The 17762-nt window shown below is 42.1% G+C and overlaps 1 protein-coding gene across 2 annotated transcripts in view; it reads right to left on the minus strand.

The window, feature by feature from the left end:
• Positions 1-16420, minus strand: part of LOC110527387 (probable cationic amino acid transporter) — a 23539-nt gene extending 7119 nt beyond the window's left edge. For both annotated transcript variants that reach the window (XR_005052511.1, XM_036982697.1), the window contains exons 1-6: positions 16268-16420; positions 10356-10720; positions 9954-10139; positions 9532-9768; positions 4024-4241; positions 2820-2966 (exon numbers count right to left, since the gene is read on the minus strand). Coding sequence is in view for 1 of the 2 variants with exons in the window: in XM_036982697.1 (XP_036838592.1) it covers positions 2820-2966; positions 4024-4241; positions 9532-9768; positions 9954-10139; positions 10356-10470 (903 nt within the window). In the remaining variant the exon portion in view is untranslated. The remainder of the gene's footprint in view (positions 1-2819; positions 2967-4023; positions 4242-9531; positions 9769-9953; positions 10140-10355; positions 10721-16267) is intronic.
• Positions 16421-17762: the final 1342 nt, after the last annotated feature.

Consider the following 17762-nt stretch of genomic DNA (forward strand, 5'->3'; position numbering starts at 1 on the left):
TACACCATAGAGTATATAGATAGAGTCTATATCTGAAACCATAGAGTATATAGATAGAGTCTATATCTTACACCATAGAGTATATAGATAGTCTATATCTTAAACCATAGAGTATATAGATAGAGTCTATATCTTACACCATAGAGTATATAGATAGAGTCTATATCTTACACCATAGAGTATATGGATAGAGTCTATATCTTAAACCATAGAGTATATAGATAGAGTCTATATCTTACACCATAGAGTATATAGATAGAGTCTATATCTTACACCATAGAGTATATAGATAGAGTCTATATCTGAAACCATAGAGTATATAGTATATAGTCTATATCTTACACCATAGAGTATATAGATAGTCTATATCTTAAACCATAGAGTATATAGATAGAGTCTATATCTTAAACCATAGAGTATATAGATAGAGTCTATATCTTACACCATAGAGTATATAGATAGAGTCTATATCTTACACCATAGAGTATATAGATAGTCTATATCTTAAACCATAGAGTATATAGATAGAGTCTATATCTTACACCATAGAGTATATAGATAGAGTCTATATCTTACACCATAGAGTATATAAATATAGTCTATATCTTAAACCATTGAGTATATAGATAGAGTCTATATCTGAAACCATAGAGTATATATATATTCTATATCTTAAACCATTGAATATATAGATAGAGTCTATATCTTACACCATAGAGTATATAGATAGAGTCTATATCTTACACCATAGAGTATATGGATAGAGTCTATATCTTAAACCATAGAGTATATAGATAGAGTCTATATCTTACACCATAGAGTATATAGATAGAGTCTATATCTGAAACCATAGAGTATATAGATAGAGTCTATATCTTACACCATAGAGTATATAGATAGTCTATATCTTAAACCATAGAGTATATAGATAGAGTCTATATCTTACACCATAGAGTATATAGATAGAGTCTATATCTTACACCATAGAGTATATGGATAGAGTCTATATCTTAAACCATAGAGTATATAGATAGAGTCTATATCTTACACCATAGAGTATATAGATAGAGTCTATATCTTACACCATAGAGTATATAGATAGAGTCTATATCTGAAACCATAGAGTATATAGTATATAGTCTATATCTTACACCATAGAGTATATAGATAGTCTATATCTTAAACCATAGAGTATATAGATAGAGTCTATATCTTAAACCATAGAGTATATAGATAGAGTCTATATCTTACACCATAGAGTATATAGATAGAGTCTATATCTTACACCATAGAGTATATAGATAGTCTATATCTTAAACCATAGAGTATATAGATAGAGTCTATATCTTACACCATAGAGTATATAGATAGAGTCTATATCTTACACCATAGAGTATATAAATATAGTCTATATCTTAAACCATTGAGTATATAGATAGAGTCTATATCTGAAACCATAGAGTATATATATATTCTATATCTTAAACCATAGAGTATATAGATAGTCTATATCTTAATCCAGAGTACATAGATAGTCTATATCTGAAACCATAGAGGATATAGATAGAGTCTATTTCTTAAACCATAGAGTATATAGATATAGTCTATATCTTACACCATAGAGTATTTGGCCTATATCTTAAACCATAGAGTATGTAGATAGTCTATTTCTGAAACTATAGAGTATATAGATAGTCTATATCTTAAACCATAGAGTATATAGTCTATATCTTAAACCATAGAGTAAAAAGATAGAGTCTATATCTGAAACCATAGAGTATATAGATAGAGTCTATATCTGAAACCATAGAGTATATAGTCTATATCTTAAACCATATAGTATATAGATAGAGTCTATATCTGAAACCATAGAGTATATAGATAGAGTCTATATCTTAAACCATAGAGTATATAGTGTGTATATCTTAAACAACAGAGTTTATTGATAGAGTCTATATCTGAAACCATAGAGTATATAGTCTATATCTTAAACCATATAGTATATAGATAGAGTCTATATCTGAAACCATAGAGTATATAGATAGAGTCTATATCTGAAACCATATAGTATATAGATAGAGTCTATATCTGAAACCATAGAGTATATAGTCTATATCTTAAACCATATAGTATATAGATAGAGTCTATATCTGAAACCATAGAGTATATAGTCTATATCTTAAACCATAGAGTATATAGATAGAGTCTATATCTGAAACCATAGAGTATATAGATAGAGTCTATATCTTAAACCATAGAGTATATAGATAGAGTCTATATCTGAAACCATAGAGTATATAGTCTATATCTTAAACCATAGAGTATATAGATAGTCTATATCTTAAACCATAGAGTATATAGATAGAGTCTATATCTTAAACCATTAAGTATATAGATAGAGTCTATATATTAAACCATAGAGTATATAGTCTATATCTGAACCATAGAGTATATAGATAGTCTATAGCTGAAACCATAGAGCATATAGAGTCTATATCTTAGACCATGGAGTATATAGATAGAGTCTATATCTGAAACCATAGAGTATATAGATAGAGTCTATATCTGAAACCACAGACATATATAGAGAGAGTCCAACCAACCAGAAATCATTCATTCCGACAAACTCTTGAGGGCAAATGATGTCATTTGCACCGAATAGGGCATGGACGTGTGTGTGTGTGTGTGTATGTGTGTGTGTGTGTATGTGTGTGTTTGTGTGTGTGTGTATCTGTGTGTCCATGTGTGTGTGTGTGTGTGTGTGTGTGTGTGTGTGTGTGTGTGTGTGTGTGTGTGTGTGTGTGTGTGTGTGTACTCACAGAGACGTATGCAGTAAGGCAGGTGATGAGGGAAACAGTAATAGCATAGGGTATAGAGGTGTTGGGGCTCTTGGCTTCCTCTCCTGTTGTAGCGATGATGTCAAACCCTATGAAGGCATAGAAACATGTTGCTGCTCCCTGCATCACCTGGTATAAACACACACAGAAGAGACAGTGGTTAAAGGTTAAAGGCTGTGTTAAAACACAATCACTTGTCGCATTATGATTCCACCAACAGTTGAGCTCGAGTTAGCCACTAGTTAGCAATGTTGCTATCTAAACCTAGCTAGTAAACTAGGAGAAGTTGACTAGTTGAATATCAAAATTCATTGCATATCTGCATGCCTACCAATGTATGTGTGTAATAGCATGTGCATATGTACAGTGGGGAGAACAAGTATTTGATACACTGCCAATTTAGCAGGTTTTCCTACTTACAAAGCATGTAGAGGTCTGTAATTGTTATCATAGGTACACTTCAACTGTGAGAGACGGAATCTAAAACCTTGCGTGCGCTGCAGGATTTTAATCCATGACAGCGTAGTGTGTTACTAATGGTTTTCTTTGAGACTGTAGTCCCAGCTCTCTTCAGGTCATTGACCAGGTCCTACCATGTAGTTCTGGGCTGATCCCTCACCTTCCTCATGATCATTGATGCCCCACGAGGTGAGATCTTGCATGGAGCCCCAGACCGAGGGTGATTGACAGTCATCTTGAACTTCTTACATTTTCTAATAATTGCGCCAACAGTTGTTGCCTTCTCACCAAGCTGCTTGCCTATTGTCCTGTAGCCCATCCCAGCCTTGTGCAGGTCTACAATTTTATTCCAGATGTCCTTACACAGCTCTCTGGTCTTGGCCATTGTGGAGAGGTTGGAGTCTGTTTGATTGTGTGTGTGGATAGGTGTCTTTTATACAGGTAACGAGTTCAAACAGGTGCAGTTAATACAGGTAATGAGTGGAGAACAGGAGGGCTTCTTAAAGAAAAACTAACAGGTCTGTGAGAGCCGGAATTCTTAGTGGTTGGTAGGTGATCAAATACTTATGTCATGCAATAAAATGCTAATTAATTACTTAAAAATCATACAATGTGTTTTTCTGGATTTGGACCTCTACATGCTTTGTAAGTAGGAAAACCTGCAAAATCGGCAGTGTATCAAATACTTGTTCTCCCCAATGTATATAAGTCTGTTTGTGTTTCTCACCCCTGACCACCCGAAGGGTAAGAACCTTCCATCGTCCCAGTTGTGTCCGTTGACGAAGAAGAGTCCGGCCACCATCATGAAGACCCACACCATCAGGTTGATCACATTCAACACATTATTAAACCCTACTGAGTTCTTCACCCCCAGGGCCACGATCACTGTCACTATCACTGCTATCAGCAGGGCCAGAAGGTCTGGGTACGACTGCTCTCCTTTACCTAGAGGGGAGTGGAGGGAGGGGAGAAAGGAGGGAGGGAAAGAGTGGGGGGGGGGCAGAGGGGAGAGGGGGAGGGAGAGAGCGAGTTGGAGCAGAGGGGAGAGCGAGGGAGGAAGGGAGGGAGGGAGGGAGGGAGGGAGGGAGGGAGGGAGGGAGGGAGGGAGGGAGGGAGGGAGGGAGATACACACCACACCGAGAGGTAAACATACATTTTTTATTTAACCTTGATTTAACCAGGAAAAGCCCATTGAGACCCAGAGTCTCTTTTTCAAGGGAGACCTGGCCAAGAAGGCAACAACAATCAATACATTACATAATTAAAACATACAACAATACAATACAACAACATGATCCAGCCTAACAAAAGCATTTTACACTACTCTGTAACAGAGTCTCCCATAAAGAAAACGCATTAATTCAGTGGCACTAACATATCTAGAAGAAGCATGGATTGTAGACTATTCCATGCACAAGATGAGAAGGCAGTCTTGCATAATACTGTAAATGTCCTGGGGACTTTAAGTAGCAACCACCTAGCAGACCGGGTATGGAAACTGCTGGTGGTGAAGGAGACCAGACTAAAAGTGCTCTGTAGATGAACACATACAAATGTAGCTTTCTGAGCATGTAACCAACCTACCATTTGGTACAAGGTACAATGGCGGGTGAGTGAGGGACTTGGCATTTGTAATAAAGCGGCTGCATGCATATATAACAAGTCACCATAATCAATTACAGAGAGAAAGGTGGCCTGAACAAGCTTCTTTCTAGCCATAAGTCGGAAGCAAGCCTTATTACCAAAATAAAAACCCAAGATTATCCATATGAACTTTAAAGGACAACTTGTCATCCAACCATATACCTAGGTATTTGTAGGATGACACTTTTTCAATGGATAAGTCACCAGATGTGGCAATTCTCACCTTCTCTGGCTGAGTGCGAGCTCTGATAAAGGTCATTCATTTAGTTTTTTGCACATTGAAGACTAGTTTGAGACCATAAAGTGAGGCCTGCAGTGACTGAAAAGCAGTCTGGAGCTCTTCAACAGCCTGAACCAGAGAAGGAGCACATGAATATATGACTGTATCATCTGCATATAGATGTAACTTTGCTGGTTGCATCCCATTTCCCAAATCATTAAAACAAATTGAGAACAACACAGGAGCTAAAATGGAACCCTGGGGCACACGTCTATTAATCTCAAGAAAGCTAGACTTGTGACTGTCAGTATATACATATTGTGTTCTACCAGAAAGATAGTTCTTAAACCAATTTACTGCCCCTTCACTGAGACCAATGTTACTGAGTCTAGCTAGCAACATGGTCAACTGAATCAAATGCCTTTGATATATCAACAAACAGAGCAGCACAATGCTGCATTTTATCAAGTGCATTTATGAGGTAATTTGCCACTTCTATAGCTGTAGTTGTGGTGCTGTGCCCCATTCTAAAGCCAGACTGAACCCCTCTTAGGGCTGTTGCGGTGACCATATTACCGCCACACCGGTGGTCACGAGTCATGAAGGCAGTCAAATTCCACAAGACCGTTTAGTCAGGGTAATTAGTCTTCTCCAAGCTCTGATGTTGCTGATGGTCATTAGTAGCCTACCAAAATTGCTAACTACCTGGTACTCAGCACTCTATTGTCCCTGTAATCACTCTGACATTAATGCAAATGTATTCGAAAATGTAATCAAACACTTCATGAGAGCCCATGAGCTCATGTTGCGCAACATTTCTATAGGCTATGCAAATGCAGTAGAAAGAGTGATGGCCTCTATTAAAAAGAGGAGGATCCCATCAGATTTCTATAGGCTAGGCCTACTATATTTATTTCTGAACTTTACTAATATTAAGCACATTGCTTCTCTTTACAACAGGAGTATAGCTCACCTGGCTGGCATGAAAATAAACTACGGGGAAAGTGTCCTCCATTCGCTATATACAGTGCCTTGCGAAAGTATTCGTCCCCCTTGAACTTTGCGACCTTTTGCCACATTTCAGGCTTCAAACATAAAGATATAAAACTGTATTTTTTTGTGAAGAATCAACAACAGGTGGGACACAATCATGAAGTGGAACGACATTTATTGGATATTTCAAACTTTTTTAACAAATCAAAAACTGAAAAATTGGGCGTGCAAAATGATTGAGCCCCCTTAAGTTAATACTTTGTAGCGCCACCTTTTGCTGCGATTACAGCTGTAAGTCGCTTGGGGTATGTCTCTATCAGTTTTGCACATCGAGAGACTGACATTTTTTCCCATTCCTCCTTGCAAAACAGCTCGAGCTCAGTGAGGTTGGATGGAGAGCATTTGTGAACAGCAGTTTTCAGTTCTTTCCACAGATTCTCGATTGGATTCAGGTCTGGACTTTGACTTGGCCATTCTAACACCTGGATATGTTTATTTTTGAACCATTCCATTGTAGATTTTGCTTTATGTTTTGGATCATTGTCTTGTTGGAAGACAAATCTTCGTCCCAGTCTCAGGTCTTTTGCAGACTCCATCAGGTTTTCTTCCAGAATGGTCCTGTATTTGGCTCCATCCATCTTCCCATCAATTTTAACCATCTTCCCTGTCCCTGCTGAAGAAAAGCAGGCCCAAACCATGATGCTGCCACCACCATGTTTGACAGTGGGGATGGTGTGTTCAGTGTGATGAGCTGTGTTGCTTTTACGCCAAACATAACGTTTTGCATTGTTGCCAAAAAGTTCAATTTTGGTTTCATCTGACCAGAGCACCTTCTTCCACATGTTTGGTGTGTCTCCCAGGTGGCTTGTGGCAAACTTTAAACAACACTTTTTATGGATATCTTTAAGAAATGTCTTTCTTCTTGCCACTCTTCCATAAAGGCCAGATTTGTGCAATATACGACTGATTGTTGTCCTATGGACAGAGTCTCCCACCTCAGCTGTAGATCTCTGCAGTTCATCCAGAGTGATCATGGGCCTCTTGGCTGCATCTCTGATCAGTCTTCTCCTTGTATGAGCTGAAAGTTTAGAGGGACGGCCAGGTCTTGGTAGATTTGCAGTGGTCTGATACTCCTTCCATTTCAATATTATCGCTTGCACAGTGCTCCTTGGGATGTTTAAAGCTTGGGAAATCTTTTTGTATCCAAATCCGGCTTTAAACTTCTTCACAACAGTATCTCAGACCTGCCTGGTGTGTTCCTTGTTCTTCATGATGCTCTCTGCGCTTTTAACGGACCTCTGAGACTATCACAGTGCAGGTGCATTTATACGGAGACTTGATTACACACAGGTGGATTGTATTTATCATCATTAGTCATTTAGGTCAACATTGGATCATTCAGAGATCCTCACTGAACTTCTGGAGAGAGTTTGCTGCACTGAAAGTAAAGGGATTGAATAATTTTGCACGCCCAATTTTTCAGTTTTTGATTTGTTAAAAAAGTTTGAAATATCCAATAAATGTCGTTCCACTTCATGATTGTGTCCCACTTGTTGTTGATTCTTCACAAAAAAATACAGTTTTATATCTTTATGTTTGAAGCCTGAAATGTGGCAAAAGGTCGCAAAGTTCAAGGGGGCCGAATACTTTCGCAAGGCACTGTAACTGTATATATTACATATTTTTTTGCTGACCCTTTTCCGGTACAGGGCAGGTGGGAAAGTTAATCCATTATGCACCTCAGAATTGGATAAGGACGCGCGCAGTTGCGGCCCTGATGTGCTTATCTTCACTTGTAGCCTGCGAGAAAGACCCGATCACGTGATGGAGAGCCGTGTGAGTGAGAGATGCTTCGGATTGCACACTCAGGGAGAAGGGCACAACGCAGCACTCCGGGCTGCAAAAGCCGTGGATTTTTTTAGGGTGCATTATGGCCACAAAGGGGATGCCGTCGTGAAATTCAAGGCATTATTAAGTGCTGGTCAAATTGTGAATGAGAGACTGATGAAGTGTGTACAGACGGAGCAAAAAACAAAGCTGAGCTCATGCCTTTCAAGCGACTTTTGTCAAATCTTCATTTGAGTCACATCATGCAGCCTTACAATGTATTAAAAATCAGAACATACAGGCCAACATTTATATCACAACTAAAGGTACATAAATAACTCTAAATTAAGCATATAAGAGTACCTCTTATTTCTTTGTTACCCGCTCAACACAGAATAGCTGCATATGTGCACTCCCTCAAATTGTTTGGGAGTTTAGAGATAGGATGATAGTTATTAGATCTGAGGGATCTCCACCCTTTAGCAGTGGGAGGACATAAGCTGATCTCCAAATGGTGGGAATGGAATTGGTCAAGAGACTCAAGTTGAAAATGTGAGCCACAGGTTCAGTAATAATACCAGCTGCTATCTTTAAGAGGGAGGGGCCCAGGTTGTCTGGACCTGCAGACTTTTTAGTGTCTATTGCCTCTAGTGCTTTATAGACCTCAGCATAAGAAACAGGCTAAAATGGATTCACACGAGGGCTTATATAATAGTTTACTGTAACAGAGCTTACATTAGATGCCTGGGTCCCACCATTATCAAAAACTGAACCAGCAGAAAACACATGAAAGCACACTGTCAACAGTCATGCACCGTGCCAACAGTGTGTGAGTATGTGTGTGTCCGCGCATGCGTGCATGTGTGTGTGCATGTGTGTGAGCAGAGGGAAAGGATGGCAGGCTAGATGGCCAGCTGTTGGAAAGTTCCCATTTCCTTTTCCTGTCAGAGAGATTTTGTCTCCCTCTGTCTGTTTCCACAGTTCCTAGGCTGTCACACAACTGTCACAACCCTGTAGCATAACCCTCGCTACAATCCACAAACAGAAAAACTATCACAACCCGGTAGCATAACCCTCGCTACAATCCACAAACAGAAAAACTATCACAACCCGGTAGCATAACCCTCGCTACAATCCACAAACAGAAAAACTATCACAACCCGGTAGCATAACCCTCGCTACAATCCACAAACAGAAAAACTATCACAACCCGGTAGCATAACCCTCGCTACAATCCACAAACAGAAAAAGTAGTGATCATCTGTTTTGTTGAGGAATGAGCTTTCACTGTCTGTTCCTATACTGCTAGCCACTCTAGACGTCAGGCTCACATTCAGGAAGGTGAACCCTACTGACTTGTATTATTACTCTAACTGTCAGAAAGGCATGGCTGTTCAACGCACTACATTTCTACGCAGGACACAGCCCACGTCTCAGGGAAGATTATGTCAGAGCTACTGGAAACACCACACACACCCACACAGATATACAGCACACACCCTCCTCCCTTCTCCGCCCCCTCCCTCCCCTCTCCTCCCCCTCCAGACTCACCCAGGCCGTTGAGTGTTCCGATGTGTGTAGTCATAAACGTAGAGATGCTTTTATTGGCTAGTGAGTCCGCCATGCTGCTGAGAGCCGACGCCCCCGCGGCTGTGCCAATCAAGTACTCCAGGATCAGGTTCCAGCCAATGAAAAAGGCCACACACTCCCCCACTGTCACGTAGCTGTAGGTGTAGGCTGAGCCTGTTGTCTTGGGAACGCGAACCCCAAATTCAGCATAACACACTCCTGAAGGGGAGACACACAAATATCATGTACAGTAGCTATGTGTGTGTGTGTGTGTGTGTGTGTGTGTGTGTGTGTGTGTGTGTGTGTGTGTGTGTGTGTGTGTGTGTGTGTGTGTGTGTACGTGTGTGTGTGTGCACGTGTGCATGTGTGTGTGTGTGTGTGTGTGTGCGCGTGTACGTGTGTACCTGACAGTATAGAGGCGACAGCAGCGATGATGAAGGAGACGATGACGCCAGGTCCGGCCATCTCCTTAGCAACCAGCCCAGAGACCACGTACATCCCCGTGCCAACGCAGCTTCCCACCCCTAGTGACACCAGGTCTACCGTGGACAACACCCTCGCTAGTTTGGTGCCATGGCTGCTGGTACCACCTGTACACACACACTTACATTAGCATACAAACACACACCTTAACATAAAACACATGTTAATATAACCCACACACTGTATATCCACACATACTGTATACCCACACATTTTTACCCCCCCCCCCCCCCCCCCCCCCCCCCCCCCCCCCCCCCCCCAGCACACACACACACATTCCCACCTTCATTCACGCCCCTAGAGGCCCCCCTGTAAACACCTACCTGTCCCAGAGTCCAACATGCTCTCTACTGGTTTGGTCCTGAGGACTCTGGAGGTGAAGGAGTGCCATCCTGCCCGCCACTGGACACGCTGCAGCTTACCACTCAGACCTGACATACTGAGGTCACAGGTCAGTGGTTAGAGGTCAAGGGTCAAGAGAGGACTTCAGCTTTTTTCTCTATTTTGTCCTCTGATGTTCACTTTTTCCACTCTCGAAAATAACGCTTATCCTTGTGAAGACGGGCGGACTGGGAGAGAGGATGGGAGGAAGAAAGTGTCTTCTCTCTGGTAGTCAGGTGAGGGGGGGGGGGTGTCAGCAGTTCCTCATGGTGATATAGAAGTGTTGTCTGTTGTCTAAGGTGTCAATCTGTAACAGAAAAGCCCATGTTTTTACACGTGCAGTACAATACAGCTGACAACATATGACACCATGTCTGTGTCTTGTCCACAGCTGTTTGACAGTTACAGTCACATTGGGGAAGATATGACTGGTTATCCATCTTTTACTGTAAACACACACACACACACACATACACACAGCGAGATGTGTTTTCCAGAATGAGTTTCTACCTGAAAACAGAGAGCTAATTATCAGCTGGTCCTTGTAAACCTGTTGTTATAGCAACCATCTCATTACACCACGCCAAATATGACAGTTCATATCCGTCTGTATGTGTATGTGTGTGTACATGCGTGTGTTCCAGATGACTGTGTTGTGCTGTAACTTCCTGAGTCATCACCACTTCCTGATTAGATCTGACCTGAGATGAACTCAGAGCTGATGGACTGTAAGGACTCAACTCCTCCACTCCCCCCAATCTGACAGAACACATTGTTCTGTTACAGACCCACACAAGCACACACAATATAATTACAGCCATAGACAAATAATGACAGGGTTGTGCGTCCCAAATGGCACCCTATTCCCGATATAGTGCCCTACCTTAGTCCAGAGTATTGGTCAAAAGTAGAGCCCTATAGAGGGAACAGGGCTCTATTTGAGACATAGTCAAGGATTCAACCTTCGATCAACCCCCTGTCCTCCGCCCAGTCAGTCAACGACTGCACTCATAGAAGATGATTGAGTAAAACCATTTGGTCTAAAGTGAACAGGAGTTAATACACAGTCAGTATGTGCGTCCCGGGTAGGAAAATAACCTGCTCTGATGACTGCTATTACTGACAACCTCTTTCCCTCTTTCAATGAGCTTTCTCTTTCTCTGTTTATTTCTCTATTATTCCCCCTCTGTCTGCACTCAGGAAGAGAAGTCATTTATGTAAAGTGGGCCAACGCACCTCTCAATCATCGAGCACTACTCAATCATCGAACACACACACACACACACACACACACACACACACACACACACACACACACACACACACACACACACACACACACACACACACACACACACACACACTACACACACACGCCTCTCAGTTATCAACCACTGAAACGATGCCTGCAATTACCCAGCTGTTTAACCACAGTGGTTGTATGAGTGTGTGTGTGTGCGTGTGCGTGCGCACGTGTGTATGTGTGTGTGTGTATGTGTGTGTGTGTGTGTGTGTGTGTGTGTGTGTGTGTACGTGTATGTGTGTGCGTTTCAGTTTAACCACAAAGCAAGGCACAATACAGGAGAGAGGTGGGCATGGCTATTGTCCCTGCAGAGTGTGGATAATAGAACATAAAGGATAAGAGAGGAGGGATGATGATGGAGGGATGAGCAGCAGACTGATAAAACAGCTAATCTGTTCCCATCAGACACAGTATTGATCTCAAACACAATGCAATAGGATCTGTCCTCCCTAACTAGAAGAACAGGTGTAAACAGCCCATTACAATGTCCAGCCGTCCTCTGTCTTTCGATCGGTCTGTCTGTCCATCCATCTGCCTGTTGGCATGTCTGTCCATCCATCTGTCTGTCATCTGGTTTCCTAGTCATCCACCATAATAATAAATTATTGTTATTCAATCGGCCAATCAATGAGCATGATTCATTGTTGTAAAAGAGTGGTTAGTTGTGTGTTCCAGCCAACATTACTGTATGTCTGACTGACAGAACGTACATCCTGATTCAGCTTCTGGAACTCAGTACCTTAATAAAGCTAAGAGTCGTCATTCAGTCCAATCTGGCAACCGATTCAGTCCAATCTGGCAACCGGCAATGTTCTGATATGGCAACCACTGGACTTCTGAGTAGGTCAGAGTCAGAGAGAGGGTATGTCATCATTGGGTATAGGACCTGACAGGAGAAATGTTCTCTCTCTCTTCCTTTCTTTCAGTCTCTCTCTCTCTTTCTCTCTCCAGTGCTGAGTTCAAGAGTGTAGTGAGAGTGTGAAAGACAGCTGGAACGCAGCCCTCCATCTCTCTCTCTCCCCCCTCTCTCATTTCTCTGTCCCTCTATATCTGTGTTCCTTTGGATGGCCTTGTATTTGATAACCATGGTAACCATATTGCCAAACTGTGACACATATCTAAAAGGATTGGTAACCACACCAATACGCTGTACACATCCCTAGGGCCCAGAATTGATCCCGACCACATGGCCTGATCTGGTCTTCCTCTCCTCTCCCCAGTAGAAAGGATGAGACAAAAGAAGAGGAGGAGAGGAGAGGAATGATTTTAAACTACAGTTAAAGTCTGCCCATTCATTTCCTTTCATTACACATGCAGTAAGATCACAGAGATAACAGTATAATGAGAACAAACACCTCCCACACTTGACCCCCCACCCCCCTCTCTCCCCCTCTCGCTCTCTATCTCTCTATATATTTACGTGGCCTGTTGTCTGGTAGGGGGTGTGCTGCTGATGACGGAGATGCAGATGCTCTGTGATGGTGTGTGTGTGTGTGTGGAGGTGTGGAGGTGATTGTATTAGCTTTTATGCACAGACAGGCTCTGTGACGTCAGTGAGGCTATCTCCCATTCACAAACCAAATCAGGTTGTGTGTGTTCTTGTGAGAGGGTGAGTCACGCATGAAATAGAACAAGGGTTATGAGATCATCTATACACACACACACACAACAATCTATCAAGCAATCAAGCAAAGGGCACTTTGCGCAAACAAACATTTAGATATAAACAAACACACAGTATAAGGGAACACAAAACACACACACACACACACACACACACACACACACACACACACACACACACACACACACACACACACACACACACACACACACACACAGCTGCAACCTGATGTTTCATCATTACACATTACACACACATACAAACACACACCTGTTGACAGAAGGATTGATCTAAATCCATTACAAACAAGCTTATAGGGAGCAGTCGATGTTACTCCCCGTGACATCTAGCCATGACAGGAGGGGAATTATTGAACTGGTATCCCCATCAGGGTTAAACTCATCTTGTGATCTTCCTTGTCATGACGGGAATGTAGCCAAACTAATACAACATAACAGGCATTACTATTATCAAGACTTCATCAACACCATATTTTAGCAATAAGGCCCGAGGGGATGGGGTATATGGCCAGTACACCACGGCTAAATGCTGTTCTTAAGCACAACTCAACTCAGAGTGCCTGGATACAGCCCTTAGCCTTGGTATATTGAGCATATACCACAAATCTCAGAGGTGCCTTATTGCTATTATAAACTGATTACCAACGTAATTAGAGCAGCAAAAATAAATGTTTTGTCTTATCCGTGGTATACGGTCTGATATACCACAGCTGTCAGCCAATCAGCATTCAGGGCTTGAACCACCCAGTTTATAATTCCTGTTAATGACTGCTGCTTTCAGCACCACGGCCAGCACCACACATATGGAAGGAGAGAGCAGAGAGAAGGGGAGTGGGTGAGGAAGAGAGGTAGAGGAAGAAAAGGAACATGGGGAGGAATGGGTGATGGAGAGAGAGCGAGAGAGAGGGAGGGAGAGAGAGACAACTCTCATGACATGTCATTAGAGAGTAGCTTGTTCTCGGGCTCCAGGCTCTCTAACACACAGACCTGTCTCAACATCTCAGTGTGTGTGTGTGTGTTTAAACCTCAGCCCTAAATAATTGAAATCAATGTTTCCAGCTTTTGGCTTCTCAGACAGAGAGAGAGAGAGAGAGAGAGAGAGAGGAATGTGTGTGAAGGCTCTGATGACAATACTGCAGTTACAGAGCTCTCTTTGATCCCTCTCTCTTTCTCTCTCTCTCTACCATCTATTTCATGCTCAAACCCAGAGAGGATGGAAAGTCATAACACAATAATATACAATAACTACCCTACCCTAACCAACCTTACTCTACACTACCCTAACCAACCTTATCCTACCCTACCCTACCTTACCCAACCTTACCCTACCCTAACCAACCTTATCCTACCCTAACCAACCTTATCCTACCCTAACCAACCCTATCCTACCCTCGCCAACCTTAACCTACCCTAACCAACCTTATCCTACCCTAACCAACCTTATCCTACCCTAACCAACCTTATCCTACCCTACCCAACCCTAACCTACCCAACCTTACCCTACCCTAACCAACCTTATCCTACCCTACCCGAACCAACCTTATCTCACCCTACCCTAACCAAACTTATCCTACCCTACCCTACCCTAACCAACCTTATCCTACCCTAACCAACCTTACCCTACCCTAACCAACCTTACCCTACCCTAACCAAACTTATCCTACCCTACCCTACCCTAACCAACCTTATCTCACCCTACCCTAACCAACCTTATCTCACCCTACCCAAACCTTAATCCTACCCTAACGAACCTTATCCTACCCTACCCAAACCTTAATCCTTCTCTAACCAACCTTATCCTACCCTACCCAAACCTTAATCCTACCCTAACCAACCTTATCCTACCCTACCCAAACCTTAATCCTACCCTAACAAACCTTATCCTACCCTACCCAAACCTTAATCCTACCCTAACAAACCTTATCCTACCCTACCCAAACCTTAATCCTACCCTAACCAACCTTATCCTACCCTAACCAACCTTATCTCACCCTACCCTACCCGAACCTTATCCTACCTTAACCAACCTTATCCTACCCTACCCGAACCTTATCCTACCCTAACCAACCTTATCTTACCCTACCTTAACCAACCTTATCCTACTCTAACAAACCTTATCCTACACTACCCTAACCAACCTTATCCTACACTACCCTAACCAACCTTATCCTACCCTAACCAACCTTATCCTACACTACTCTAACCAACCCTACACTACCCTATCCTTCCCTATCCTATACTAAACGAGGTGCACCTCCCAACAAATCTGCTCCCAAGAGTTTCCCCAACAGCACAAGTTCAGATGTAGTCCCCAACTCCACACGCACGCTATCATCTATAGAAAAAGACAGACTGATTCTTGCAGAGGATCGGCGTGCACTCTACACACGCAGACATGATGCTATAAATCGGATGATAAGCATCCATTTCGTACAGTCTCTCTCACTCACACACACACACAGCAGAGGGTAGCCTTATATCTATATAGAGGTCATTCTATGATAAAATAGCGATCAGATGAGATGTATCCTTCTACGTGACGATATCAGGCAGATTTCAACATTTACTCTAGCTGTTGATAAACAAATACCTTTATGTCGGATAATGTAATAAGAAATCGTTTCTTCCTCTCCTCTCTCTCTGCTGGAGTCTGCTGCAGCTGCAACAGGGATGCGAGTTCCCACCCCGAACACATACACATGCACACGCACATGCACGCCGAGCAGGTGTGACTCAAGAAGGAAACATTTTATCATCAAACATCAACGCGATCAACTGCAGGACACACATACACACCGCGGGTCGAAAACGCCATTTTTAACACACACATAAACAATGACGACACAGACAGAGAGGGTGAGAGTGGGACAGAGATGGAGAGAAAGGACGAGAAAAAAAATAATTTACGTATTCTACGGTGATCCTGGCAGATTAGAGGATGCTCGCTCTCCTCCGGAAAGGCTCGAGCTCCATGTCGGTTGCTGCAGTCTCTCTCTCTCTCTCTCTCTCTCGCTCTCTCTTTCTCGCTCTCTCTGCTTCCCACTCTCTCTTCTCCTTCTCTCTCTTCTCCTTCTCTCTCTTCTCCTTCTCTCTCTTCAGCAGCAGCAGCAGCATCTCGCGCATCACCAGGAGGCGGTGGGAGGCGAGAGCCTTTTAAATAATTCAGAAGCCTGTTTACACCACGTGACCAGTAATCTATTATTTAGTTATACACCCTTGCCCTCCCGCAGCAGAATCGCACTTCGTGACGTCACTTTCGTCCTCTGAAGCGGGTCGCGGTTCCTCGGTTCAATAGCCTATCAACGGAGAAAGGCATAGGCTAGCTATATCATTTCTAAGAGCTCTTGTTTAGGTAGGCCTACTGAATTTTATCAAGTATTTTTTGATATACTAAAAGCTCCATTGATAGAATGTTTTAACTACTCCTATAGAAATGGTAGTCTGTAGTCTTCTCATCAGGAAGGTCTGATTTCTCTATTGTTAAAACAAGACCCAGATGGCAAATATAAAGACCCAGTCTATCTAAAAAACTGGAGGCCCCTTACACTTCAATGTTGTGATGCAAAAATACTAGCAAAATGCATAGCACTCCGAATTAAAAGGGTTTTTACCAGGTATTGTTTATCCTTATCAGACAGGTTTTTTTTTTACATGGACGATACATTGGAGATAATATACGACAACTACTAGAAATAATAGAACATCATGAAACATATAAGAAGCCAGGAATTATATTTAAAGTGGATTTTGAAAAGGCATTTGATAAAGTGAGACTGGATTTTATTTATAAATGCCTGGATTTTTTCAATTTCGGTAATTCTCTTATAAAATGGGTAAAAGTAACGTATAGCAACCCCAGGTGTAAAATAGTAAATAACAGCTACTTCTCAGAGAGTTTTGAATTGTCACGAGGAGTTAAATAAGGGTGTCCGCTGTCACCATATCTATTCGCTATGGCCATCGAAATGCTAGCTATTAAAATCAGATCCAATAACAACATTAGAGTATTAGAAATCCAAGGCTTAAAAACAAAAGATGTCCCTGTATGCCAACAACTCAAGTATTATATTAAGTCCGCAAGCTAGATCCCTGCAATGTCTCATTGAAGATTGTCACACCCTGACCTTAGAGAGACGTTTTATTTCTCTATTTGGTTAGGTCAGGGTGTGATGTGGGGTGGGCATTCTATGTTTTGTTTTCTATGTTTCTTTATTTCTATGTTTTGGCAGGGTATGGTTCTCAATCAGGGACAGCTGTCTATCGTTGTCTCTGATTGGGAATCATACTTAGGTATCCCTTTTCCCCTCCTTTCAGGGTGGCTAGTTGACTTTTGTTAGTGGCACTATAGCCCTGTAAGCTTCACGGTTGTTTCTTCGTTTTGTTGTTTTGTTGGCGACATCAT

The sequence above is a fragment of the Oncorhynchus mykiss genome, chromosome 7, assembly GCF_013265735.2.
Source record: "Oncorhynchus mykiss isolate Arlee chromosome 7, USDA_OmykA_1.1, whole genome shotgun sequence".
Taxonomy (NCBI): Eukaryota; Metazoa; Chordata; class Actinopteri; order Salmoniformes; family Salmonidae; genus Oncorhynchus; species Oncorhynchus mykiss.